We start from the raw sequence: 13,173 nt of genomic DNA on the forward strand, positions 1-13,173 counted from the left end.
CACAAGCACTCGCTCATTCATTAGTCTCAACATCATACCACACACGAGGAAGCCAATGAACTCTATTCCTGAAACCAGGACAAGCAATCAAGCATGTCAGAAGTTGCAACTTAAACTGAAGCCCTTAGAAGTTTAGAATGTGGAAGAAAAGATGGAGAGCAGCACAGTCTCACATCAGTAGAAATCTACCACTGCCGTGCCTCTCTAGCTGGGCAAACTCTTCAAAAAAAACCACTGCTATATTCACTTATTTTGACAACTATAGAAAATTAGCAATGTGCTTTTGCTGTCTAAACAAATGAAGCAGAGTTAATTGTTAACTACCCAACTTGCAGTCAGGCATAGAGAAGTAATCTATATTTTCCTTGTGGTCAACATCAGTGAACAAGCCCAAGACTGAAGTGGTGCTGAATGGTTCTCTGGAGTAAACTGACCACTCATTGTGGGTGAAATTATTTTATATTTTGCATGTAAATATCTTCTCAGAGAGAGCTGAGTTTATTCTAGATGGGTGCAAACAAATGTGTTTATGCTGTGGACTATTGGAGCCTGGAATAAAGCAGGAAACGAACTAAAATAACAGAGATGTGCCTTTAAAGATGCAAATGGCTAAAAGCATGTGCAAACTGCAAGGACACACCGAAGGAGATAAAAAGGCTGAGCTCAAGAGACTTCCTCAAGACAAACTCAGGACAGACTAGGAATATAGCCCTAAAATACTTCCCTCTGGTCCAACTCTAAACTGTCAGAGATTATCACCATTAAAGAGCAGAAAAATATACTCGAAAGTTAAAACAAAATATGAGAAATAAGTGTAAGAGTTGTGCTATGGTCACTTGAAAGTAGTGCTTTAAAAAACAGATCTGTGCAACAGCAGCTTATATATTGATTGAGGGCACAATTGCTTATATCTGACAGCTACAAGCAGATGCAAAAGCAAAAGGGAGCGTTTAGACTGGCTTTACCCAGCAGTGCAGTCTGGTCCATGAGCATCTTGCCTTTGTCTGCATATTCCTCATGGTAGAAGTCACCCATGAGCAGCAACTCGATGGCTTCCTGCTTCACTGTATCAAAGAAATTTGACTGGATGGTACGAGACACAGAGCGGGCACCATCCTTGAGCTTCCCAACCTACAGCAGACAGGAATTACGAATACAACTGACACTGAAGCATAAAGAGGACATCTTTCTTTACTTGTAAATTAAGAGTTTTGCCATTTTTCTTTACCTTGTTCTTCCCCTCAAGGGCACGACTGCCACTAAATACTCTGCTCAGATTTTGACCATTGAGAGTCCACATCTCCTTGTAGGATTCCACAAAGCGCTCAATTATAGGTTTAGAGTTCAAATCAAGGCTCTCTAATTGAGCAAACAGTATCTAGATTAGGTGCAGAAGGAGAAAAAAAAAACACAAAAAAGAAACCAACATTGTTTTCAAACATGTATTTGCTTTTTATCCTCAGTATTCCAGCCAGCACCATTCTGTATCATTGAGCAGCAAGACTGACCTGCGTAATTGAGACTTACAGCCTCTTTCCTGTCTTTCCCATGGAACAGCCAATGTATGTACTACAAGTATCCCATGGAAGGTCCTCTGACAAACTCACCTCCTGTGCAACGAAGGACTGTACACTATTAGAACGATCCAGGCAGTCCAAACAATTCATTCGAAAAGTACCTGTCTGCAGGCTTTGGTAACCAAACACAAGAGGAGGGAGGAGAAAATGGTATATTTTAAAATAACATCTAATCATGAGTTGATTGAACAAGATCATCAAACGTTCAGCCTGAATACACCCACCCACGTTTTGACAGTGCAAGCACACTGTGCACAATATATTCCATTAACACATCTAATTACTTGATTACATCTGCAACACCATATTAGCAAATCCACGCACTAGTGAATTTGCAGATTTGAAACCATGGAGACGCAATTAAGCCAAATCATTGATTTAGCACCAAGACTACACTTTGTCTTAAAATTTGATTTCAAGACGGTCAATTTATGGTCATGGTCCAAACACAGCAAGAAACCTGGGAAGGCCAGGACAAGCAGTGCCCGGCTACACTGGGACAGAGGGGCAGAGACACTCACCGTGGACTTACATGCTCGCCCTTTGTGAAGATTCCAAAGTCTTCCCAGTGCAACTTCAGCTGAGGCCTCAGCAAATTTTCCAATTTCTCAGCTTTCCCACCTTTTGCAAATTGGTGGTAGTCAAAGTTTATCATGGGACTGTCTTCCGCATGGGAAGAGGCCCATAGCAGTTTCTGTTTAGATAAGAGAATGAAGGAAAACAAACCCTGCTCAAGCCACATATAAGGATTGATACCAGCACACTTTTATCATTAATAAGTCTTGACTGTTAATCACATAGTTCATAGGGAATTTTGAAAGGCCAGACATTAAAAAGACAACTGAAGTTCCCTGTTTGTTTTCTTCACAGAAGTAAACCTGATTGTTAGAACCCAATTTTCCTGCAGGAAAACTGTAACTGCAAAGTATACACTAGAATTGTGCCTTGGCTGGTGGCAGCCCTTCAGCAATGGGCTGCTGCTACCTCTGTGCATGAGGACAGCACTAGCAATGCTTTAGGCAGGCTCAGGGGGAAGAAGTAAGTAAGCAATTACACCCCAGGAAACGTACTATAAAGTGTTTGTGGTAAACTGCAGAAGTGAAAGAAGAGGCACAAATAGCCTCAGTATTTCATCTCCAATTTCAATGACCTCACATGCATTTCCGTAATCACCACAAATTTCATTAAGGTATCTGCAACAGTACATCCACATCATTAAGGTATCTGCAACAGTAATACATCCTGTTCTCCACAAGAAAGGCAGAGAGAACCATTACATTAACTCAAACTATGCAAGCCTTTGTCTATTCTCTTCCCTCCTGCACACCAAGAGATGGATGATTTTCTCCACTTACATTGTGACACACACTGGACAAAACAAACCTGATATTACATTAAAAGTGTACACGTAGCAGTTACACCAGCATAATTGTACTGAGTAAGTCATTAAGCCTTTCCTGCAGAAAGAAATTTAAAGGCAGTGCTTGGAAAGAGACCTGTAAAATGTATTTCATTAGACTGTTACTGTTGACACCCCAATCTGCCCTGACAGATGCTGGCACTAGTAATGCACTTGAGGATGGCATTTACCCACTGCTGCAGTGTAAATTATTGTCAGAGTATTTGCAACTCTACACTACAGTCTTGCTTTTACTGTAAACATAATTACATCTGTTACAGGGAATGCTTGTGGGAGGAACAGCATTTCCTGGGAACAGTATTGATTTTTGGTCTGGTCTGATTCAGGTAATGCATAATAAATGGTAAATTAATGGTAACTGGCATTCTGATCAAGAGAGCCCAGCAACAGCAATTACAAGAAAAATTTGAACCAAAGCTGATAAGAATTACTAAGGTTGAAGGAAGAGTGAAGAGAAAGTAATAAAAGCAAAAAAAAAAAAAAGATGGAGAAACTAATGACAGGAGACAAGCTTGCAACCTTAATCACACTCCTATGAATTCCTTAATTTTTAATTCAAGCCCTTTAAAATCATCAAAGTCAAATTAACTCTAAATTCTTTCTTAACATCCATTTCTTAAAATACAAAGGTAAAGAAATGACCAAGGAGTCATTCTGAATTAATACAAAACTGGTTTTCAGTTATGTCAGACTAAATTCTTTGAGCTCACAGGGTATTCTCAGAGTTTATTTATTTCTAAAATAAAATATTTATTTCTTTTCAGTTATGTCAGACTAAATTCTTTGAGCTCACAGGGTATTCTCAGAGTTTATTTATTTCTAAAATAGGCAAAAAAGCAACAATTTAGATAAAACAATTTAAAATTTATTTAAATTAAATTAACAAATGCAAGGTCTTTATTCTAGAGATGCCCAGTCTCTGACTTAATGTCTGGTTGCATGATATTGGCTAGAACATGATCTTCAAGAATGTGAGAGTTTGAGAAAATAACAGTATCAAATTATCAACAAATGTCATTTTTTATCCACATAAGTTATTTCAGCATTTCAGAGTTTGTTATCTTTTACCTTTAAATTTCAGTGGGGTTTGTAAAACAAACAAGCAAACTATTTTGAAGAGAGGGAAACCAAAAGATCACAGAGTCTTAGCCATATCATGCAGAAATTCAGTTAGAAGCTGAAAACAGAAACCAGGACCAGACTCCACTCCTGTGCCTTCCTCACTGCCTTGCAAGTTTTAGCCATTAATCACTTTCTTTGGCCACATTCTGTACAAGGGGAGACCTTCACTTCATAATTTTTTGCTGGGGAAGTAAATAGTCCTTTCCAGCTGTTTTGCAGGAGGAGGAAATGGTCACACAGAAAAACTATCAACAAACTTGACACTCCCTCTAAATTCCCTATTGCAACAGAGAGGGAAAGAAACCAGGCACTACTCTTTAACCACAATTTTTATTTTGCTTAGTTTCACATAAGAAATGTTTCAGCTCAGAACTGCTGGTATCATTCTCTACCAATGATATATACATGGCACTTACTACAGGTGTGTACTTAAATCATCCTATCAGTTTTAGGAACATAACTTCTGAAGTATCTATGTCAGTTTGCTAAAGAAACAAACACTTAAGGAGGCAGACTTCCATCAACTCCCAGCCAGATTCAGGCAGCTATTGCACTGCTGCAAATCCCACTCAGTGCTAATCTGGGGCTTTAAATTCACACCAGTTTTAAAAAGAATACCACACTAGAAAGCAGCATAGCTTTAGTTTTACAACCCTGACATCCTTGCTTTCAGGTATTAGTTGTGCCTGGGGACACTTAGAGGCCAGGAAAATCTCTCTCTGTATACCAAACTGTCATCTGGTGCTCAGGCAGCCAACTCCCAACACAATCAGTGCCAGATAGCTATTTCCCATTACAATCAGAGCAAGACAGCTCAGTGATGCTAAATCACTGGGCTCAGTGATCGAGGTTCACCCAGCCCCCAGGCAGCTCCAGCAATCCCAGGAGACTGGGATATAGTTTTGCACAGGTGGCTGCATGCAATGTCAAAGCTGGCTATGATTCACTTTTGCAAATGTGAACTATCCTTAGGAGTATTCAGGCAATTTCTTTTTAAGTTTGGTTAAGGGAATGTACACAAATGTATGAAGAAGTAAGCAGAAAGGTCGTGCTGGAAACTAAGCCATGAAACCAAGAAGCACTATTCTCAGTATGCAACATGTGGTAAAGAGTTAACATAATTTCTTTAGAAATACTGTTTATCACCTCCTGGGCTAGAAGGAAAACAGAACATGGAGGCTCAAGGGAAATCAGCGGTTAAAATGAAAATCATTGCTTTTACCTTAAAAGCTCTGTTGAGCACCTCCTCTCCTCCTCTGCTTCCCAATAGGTTAACGATCACTTGTTTTCCATACTGCTCTTTCAGAAGCATCATATGCCTACAGCAAAAGCAACCATAATAGGTACTAAACAAAACTAAGTTATGTTGCCAACTGCCATTTTCAAAATACAAAGTAGAGATCACTGGTTGTTTCATCCAGCAGAAAGTCTTAGCCATACCATCTACAGACATCTTTCTCAGTTTCCTTGCAATCCATTATTAAAGTAAAAATGGTGAAAGTATGCAATGAATTGATACAATATTCTGTACTGAAATTAAAGAAAGAAGTGTCTTAGGAAATAGGTCCCAAATCTTTTATGTCACTGTTAGCTTTGACATTGCACTTCCTGCTCCTACCTCTTGGCTGCTATCCTAGGAACTACACAGAAAGACAAGAAGAGAGGAAAATGTATTACACTTCAAAAGGAATTGTCTGGCGTCTTGCAGAGCTGAGACTACTAGGAGTCAGCAGCAGCAGTGGGGCCTATAACTCCACTGCCAAGGCCAGAGAAGTCCAAACACACGTCACAGGTGACAGGGTTCAAACATCTCTGAGCTACTGCAACATGGAGACATTCACTCTGAACTCAAATCAAGCAGGAGTATGACTAATCATAAGAACTGCTGCACTGGATCAGAACAAAGGTCCTTTTAGCCAAGTTGTTTGGCTCAGATTCTGCAGGAAAAGCTCAAAATAGGACAAGTATAAAGTGGGCTGGAATTTTGGGTCTATGTCGCTAAAATCTCAAAGCCTGACATTTAGGGATTCTCAAGAGCTTTTAGCCAGATGCCGAAACACCCATTCTCCCCTCAAAATATATTTCTCAAGTTGGAATGCATGGTCTGCAGAAGCTGTGTTGGCTCATCAAGACATAATCAGATCTTAAAGTTGATTTCCATCATGTACAGACAACACTGTAGTAGTACTTCAGAGGAAGCTGGTTAGAAATAGACAAGAAAAATAAACTCACAAAAATGAGAAGTTATTACATGCTGCAAAATAGCGTGTAATGGCAAAGTGAGTGAAAACCAGCAAGCATGCATCTTCTGGCATTACTCTTAAATCTTTTAACCAGAGATAAGTTACACAGAAAACCATGGAAGGGGAGAAAAGAAAGAAGTCATCACCATTGCCTTCAGAAAACACAGCTAAATACATTTTTTGGTGTATTCTTGATTCTGCAACCAGTTCTCTGTATGCCAACTCGTTCCATATAGTCGCACCCTTCTGATACCACCATCAAGAAGGTGGCTCTTCTGCCAGTGTTGCTTCCTTACAACGAAACTACTGAAGCTTAAGTCATCTGTTTCAATACTGTAAGCAAAACTCCCTGTGGATTTCTCAGGGAGAGAGACAGAGAAAGAAAAAATATCTAACAAGATTACTACCCGTTTCTCACATGGTTAAATGTAACAGGCCAAATTAACATCTCAGAAAAGCTGTATCAGGTTGTTAAATTCCAGTGTACTTTTCCATATAAGCACTTATTTCCATATAGTCACTTATTTCTTGCCCATTTTCAAAGGATTGTCATTTGCAGATTGGTAAGCAGAGATCCCTAGGTTCATCTAACTTACAGGCGCAAGGGAAAGAAGGAATTGTGCAAGTTTATCCTTATATTCACCTTTCTTAGGAAAAAGCTATTCACCAGTTGTATTAGGGTCAAGAGAAAAAGGTTGTTCCTTCCTGAGGTACTCTCACTTTCATGGGTAGTACATGAGGATGCTGAATAAGTTACTGTTTTCTACTTGCATGAAATATCTCTGTTGTGGAATGCAAACCTCTACGGATGGAGCTTCAGGGACACTGACAGGGCAAGTTATCACATCACCAGATGGCCAAGAGACCAAGAGTCTCAAAGGCCATTGAATTAAGTAGGATTTAAGAGCCTTAAAAGCTTGGAGGATGTAGGCCAAGAACCTCTGGAGCAGAAACTGCTATGGTGCACAGTCCCTTTAGATTCTAATCCCTGTTTGGGGTCTTCAGTGCAGCAAAACCATTAACAGTCAATAATGTCCTGTGTGCTAACAGCTGTGGTAATAAAGAGGCTTTACACAAAATTAACATACAACCTGATCTGCCAAAACCAAACCAAAATAGAAATTAATCACTTGACCTGCACTTACAAGGTGAAAATTTCCCACAGACCAAATTCTTCATGTGTTTTTCAGGCACTGTTCCCATGGATATCAGTAGAAATACACCCTTAGAGGATAGCATTTCCTAGTCAAAGGAAATCAAGCTAATGCATGTCTTTTTCTACAGTGTCTAGCTGACAAAGTCTTAATGGTTTAAAAACATTTACAAGCTAGTCTGGACATAAAATAGAAAACATCAGCATAATAGCATCATACAACACTGCTCACAGAATAAGGCATTGCTATTTCTGTGTAGGAGGAAAACAATGAAGAAAAGACCAAACCCAGAATGGAGTGAAAGCAGTGTTTACTCTTTAGCTACTTCTGTTAGAGTGGTAAAGCACACATATTCTGCGTACCATAAGTGTAAACTCACATCTCTTGGCTCACAAAGGTTTGCATAAACACTTCTTTTGCATATCACTCAGTATTTCTAAACTTTTACAGAAGTGAGCCAGAAGACCAAATTAATTCAATTACCACTGGAAACAAGAAGAAAAAAAGCACCAAAAAAGTGACTAAATTAAGTGAACCAGCTTAATAATCTGCTACACCTGGGGCATTTGCCACATCATCTGAGAGATGTTTCTCAAGATTTCCTAGGAAAACCAAGCTGTGGAACCTTGGATACATGCCCGGCTGCTGTGTTGATTCCAAAGTGGAATGAAACTTACCTGTCAAAGGCAGGTGCATTGGCTTCCAGACCTCTGTTGAGCCTTAAATGGCGGGAACCAACCTAAAATAAAATATTGAAAGACCAAGAAATAGAAAAACCTTCTTAAACTGCTAGAGTCCTAAGTCACTAGATGTCTCCCTTTTTCCTTCAGAGAAAAACATTTTTTTAACAGCACCAGACATCTCTAACAGACTCCAACCACCCCCACACATAATATCCTTAACACAAAAGCCCCATCTTTTATTAGACAACATTTACAATTACAAGTGAAAACACAATTACCATTAAGCAAAGGGATACCTACACATCTTTTTATGGCCAAACAAATCACATCTCTTTGCCAGCTTCCTCTTGCAAATAGCACACACTGCCTCACATGAGTATTCTGTGAGCCTAGCATTTTTACTGTCCTTGCCTTGGTAGAGAGGGATGCATTTATGCCAGTTCCATGGGTTGTGTGTTCTGACTTCTTTCAAAAGTATCAGAACAGTGATTCAAAAATATGAAGGATGAAATTCTGTACCATCAAACTAACAGGTCTTTTGATATGGATGTCAACAACAGTAGCCTCAAGTTCCTTTTGAATGGTAGCTACTGTTACAAAATTATTACAGACGGCTTCTTTCCTCTTCAAAAACTACAGTCCTAAATATGCATAGGATCATGCATTGCTTCCTATACTTAATCATCTTTATTTGTTTTACATGAGGTTGGTTTATGCAATTCTTTCTAACACCAATGCCAGTACATTCACACCCAAGGAGTAAGAGTACATAATCTAATCCTAAGATTAGGCAAAAAAACCAGGCCTACTAAAAAAATCAAAAATTCTGTTTAAATAGAGATATTACCCACTAGCCAAAAGTACTTGAGGGAATGCTCAATGGCTCTGTAACATACAGAATAACAGTGCTGGGTACAGCTACACCATGGGCGGCACAATCATATGGACAAACTTGCTTTATAAAAAGAAGCAAGTATTGCACTGGATGGTGCAAAAAAGACAACAAGACAGGGATCCTTTAGTCATTTCCTTTTGTGCCAAATCCAGTGCCTCTGAACAGTATATAGGTTCTAGTTTAATGATCAAAAAAAGTACCATGTAACCTTTAAAGTGTCTTAAAAAACAGTTATGCAATGTACTTTCTCTACTAACACACACAACTATATGTGCATACTGATTTCAGTTGTGTATCTCTCTGTTAAAAGAATGCAAAGTGTGCTAGGAAGATTCTTATTTGGCCTTACAACTGTATATAAACTGCAAGTCACAGACCATATATTTGATGCAATAATCTTGTGATGAAATCCTACATCTCTGCCTCACAAAAGATCAGATTAGATCATTATCACCCTTATGACTGAAATCCCAAAAACACACCATCCAGACATTTTACTATGTTTCATGATACCATGCTCCTATAGAGCACTGGTAAACCTAGATACTCCAGTTGTATTGTGGAGGTCAATATCATCAAGCCAACCAGGCATTTCAGAGGAATAAAACTGAAAATGCTACAAAGATATAGCTGTAAGCTACAGTTTATAACATTAGGACACAGTCCCTTACAAAGAGTTCCCTGCAGAGGCATTCAAACACACAAAAACTTTAAACTTCAGTCACCCATACCCATTTGTCTGGTATAGTTCTGTTTATCTAAACACATAAAATTTCCTACAAGATAAACCTAAAATGAAAGAGCTCAGCACTTTTACAGAATGAGCATTGAAGATCATATTAAATATATATATATATATATATTTATGTTAATTCTAAATTATAAGTAGCGAGAGAAGCAAGGTAGGCTTTCTGAATATTTGTTTACCTGAAGCCCCGTTTGCTCCCAAAACAATGGAACAGAACCTCTGATCTGCACAAAGGAAGAGACATCATCATCCAAGTAAATTGTCTGCAAAAACAAAAAAAAGGAAAGTAGTTCTGCAGTTAGATCTATCAGCCTGTGGCCCCTTCATCAGGGGACAGTTGAAGACACTGAACTCAAAGGGTAAAAAAAGGAAACCATGTATCTCCCTGTATCCACTTACCGCTCAGCCTCTTTTCCATAGTCTCACAGGCAGTGGAACAAAGCACAGCGTATTTGCTTTCATGTCATCACAGCAGATTCAACTCACTTCTCACCAGAAACAAGTGAAAACTTAAAGCAACACCACATCTTTCATCCACAATCAAGATGGATTTGGTCTACTGGTGGAGACACTCGGAAAGACCAGGCATATACTCTCCTGCTGTCCCTCTCACAAAACTCAACTGTGCAAAATGTCATTGCTCCTTGTGACTGATGATGGGTAACGTCAGGTGGAGGATAAGCTTATCTCCTGCTGCCTTTACCATTTCTTATTTCACTGCATGCTGTGCCTTGTCAGAGAATCCAAATAAAACTCGGTGAAACCAGCAGCTTTGCCACTCCCATCCTGAGGTACAGTGAGCAGCAATGTGATCTACTTCTTTTCCAGGGGGCTTACAACAAGAGGTTCCAAATTCTCCCTTTCCCAACCAGACCTCAAACGCTCCCTTTATGTGGTCTCAGGATCACTGTTAACAAGCTGATTTTGGGTCAAATCCACACAAACCACAAAGACTAACTTCCCCTTTTGCCTTCCCCCATCCATAGTACCCAAAGTGTTATATTATGTGAACTTAGCATAAAAGGTACTATCTTCAGATTGAATATGACCACAGAGCAACTGTGCAAAGCCCAGCTCCCTCCTCTGGCCTATACTTAGCAGTGGAATCCTGGCTGCTCTCCACGGGGGATACTTGATACACATGATACACATCTCCGTTATCTCATGCATGACAATGACTGCTCTGTGGCCCTGGGGAGGAATGCTATCCAGGTTATCCAGGTAGCTGCTCTCACCACATCATATCATTTGGCACAGCTGCTGCCAGCTGGCTAGGAGCTCTGAAAATAGAATAGAGCATGAAAATGGATTTCTCTACAGCCTTAAAGTGTTTTGTCTTTTTGGATTTGCCACTAGATGTGGCCACTGGCTGGCTCAGGGAAAGTGCCTGACCTCGACCTGGCATCTTCATAAGCATTATCAATGTACAGTTTTTAGAGTTACATGTGTGAAAATGATATATTTAGATAAAATTGGTGACAAAACATTTATTTAATATTTACCATATTTTTGCAGAGGACTTGAAACTGTCTCCATTTCACTAAGATGATTTAAGTGGCTTCATCATGGACACAATGTCAGTGCTAGAAGGATAGCCAGCCCAGACATAGTGCAAAACTACGTTTCCATCTTTTTAACCTCTCACCAAAGCACTAAGAACCCTCTTCTCTGTTACATTCCATCCTAGCCCAACCTCCTGCAAGAGAGGGGTTGCTCAGAAAAGCTTTCTTGCAAGGCCTGTGCCACAGTTTGAGCAATGTGGCTCTAAAACATGCTCTTCCAGTAAAGTTTTCTGAACATTATTGGCACCTGAGTGAAGGAGCTAATTTCCATGGCAACACAATGGTGTGCCTTTTCTTTGTACATTTATGCTCAGAAGAGATCATTCCTTCTGCAGCTGGACTACGAGAGGAATAAGAAGCCCCACCTTCTTCCTCTTTATCACATTCTCCCTGAGATAGGTTGTGCCAAGATGAGTCAGACACTTCTACACACGGAATCATCTTTTCACTCACAGCCATGGAGCCAAAGAAGCTCACTCCAAGGTAAAGCAAATTAATAGCACTACTACAGTCCCAGCATTATCCTGACTAATACTAAATGAATATCAACACCTGAATCTGTGCAAAAAAAAAGATTCAGGACTGGCCTACTTAAAATTTTGACAACAATCATCATCTTAACAATTATTGAGTAGAAACGAAACACCTAATGATGACAAATAGAGACAAAGCTTTACCTGAAGTACAAGGTGGCCACTCAAACAGCTTGCTACAGATGATCAATTTTCTTTACAGTATTCTGGGAAGTCCCCATTTCCACACCTAACTGCAAAACTGACAGCTCAAGTATTTCTTTGGCCAGCTCTTTTAGACATCCAGCTGCAAATCTCTAGACCCACTGATAAACAGATGGTGATTCTAATTCAGTACCTGCAGTTTAACATCCTTCTGAGTTACAGTTTAAATGGAAAGTATTTCCTCAGTTACAGACCATGAATATATAACCTACCTTCTTCCTGCCAAATACAGAAGAAAAATACTGATCAAACATTTATTTCTACATTAACAGATGCTCTGATTCTACTTATTAGTGAGTTAACAGATGTTTGTTACCACTACCACTCATATTTTCTGTTCACTGGTTTTGACCCATTAGCTCTTCTATTTTCTGCTCTGTTAAGCTGTCCCTTTAAAGAACTGAATAACAACCAAAATATTCAAACTGCTTGATAATTCCTGTAACCTAAACAGAATGCCTAAACCTTGATGTGATGGGCTGAGAGATCCTCTGTGAAGCTGAGTTCTAATACAGGATTATTTTATGATGGCAGAGCATTTTAAAGAAACTGACGTTTTTAATGTATGTTGCCGTGTAGCTTTTAGAAATCAGATGAGGTTTTTGAACTGGGAGCACAGCCTCTCCAACACAGTCATTCACAAGAAAGTACTTTTTTTTCCTGTTCACTTACAGGGCTCATCATTCCGTTCTCTGGAGCAATTTTCTGGTCTTTCACAATCCTTTCACCTCATTCTCATGACCCAGATGAATCCAAAATTATTTTCTTCCAAGCTGCCAGCGAGTTGGAAAAAGACTTAATATTTTTTTAATGAGTGGGAGACTCATTAAAATGACTTCTCTGCCAGTCATTCCTTCCTAAACAGACTCTAACCATTTCATTAAGCATTATAACTGTGCAAATCTCCCCTCAATTTCAGTAATACCCACTATTCTTCACTCACCACTCCAAGGAACATGACCCTTGGTCCTGACACTGCCTTTTAGTGTACACATCTGTTGATCTTACAATATTAGTGGCAACAGACTTCCT

General features: G+C 39.4%; 1 protein-coding gene across 2 annotated transcripts in view; it reads right to left on the bottom strand.

The window, feature by feature from the left end:
• Window positions 1-13,173, bottom strand: part of SYNJ2 (synaptojanin 2) — a 66,268-nt gene that overhangs the window by 27,513 nt on the left and 25,582 nt on the right. For both annotated transcript variants that reach the window (XM_009095294.4, XM_050972918.1), the window contains 7 exons: window positions 10,022-10,105; window positions 8,194-8,255; window positions 5,342-5,438; window positions 2,099-2,271; window positions 1,608-1,689; window positions 1,229-1,378; window positions 966-1,131 (listed from right to left, as the gene is read on the bottom strand). In XM_009095294.4, coding sequence (XP_009093542.3) covers window positions 966-1,131; window positions 1,229-1,378; window positions 1,608-1,689; window positions 2,099-2,271; window positions 5,342-5,438; window positions 8,194-8,255; window positions 10,022-10,105 — 814 coding nt within the window. The remainder of the gene's footprint in view (window positions 1-965; window positions 1,132-1,228; window positions 1,379-1,607; window positions 1,690-2,098; window positions 2,272-5,341; window positions 5,439-8,193; window positions 8,256-10,021; window positions 10,106-13,173) is intronic.

This window comes from Serinus canaria, chromosome 3 (genome assembly GCF_022539315.1).
Source record: "Serinus canaria isolate serCan28SL12 chromosome 3, serCan2020, whole genome shotgun sequence".
In the NCBI taxonomy this organism is placed as follows: domain Eukaryota; kingdom Metazoa; phylum Chordata; class Aves; order Passeriformes; family Fringillidae; genus Serinus; species Serinus canaria.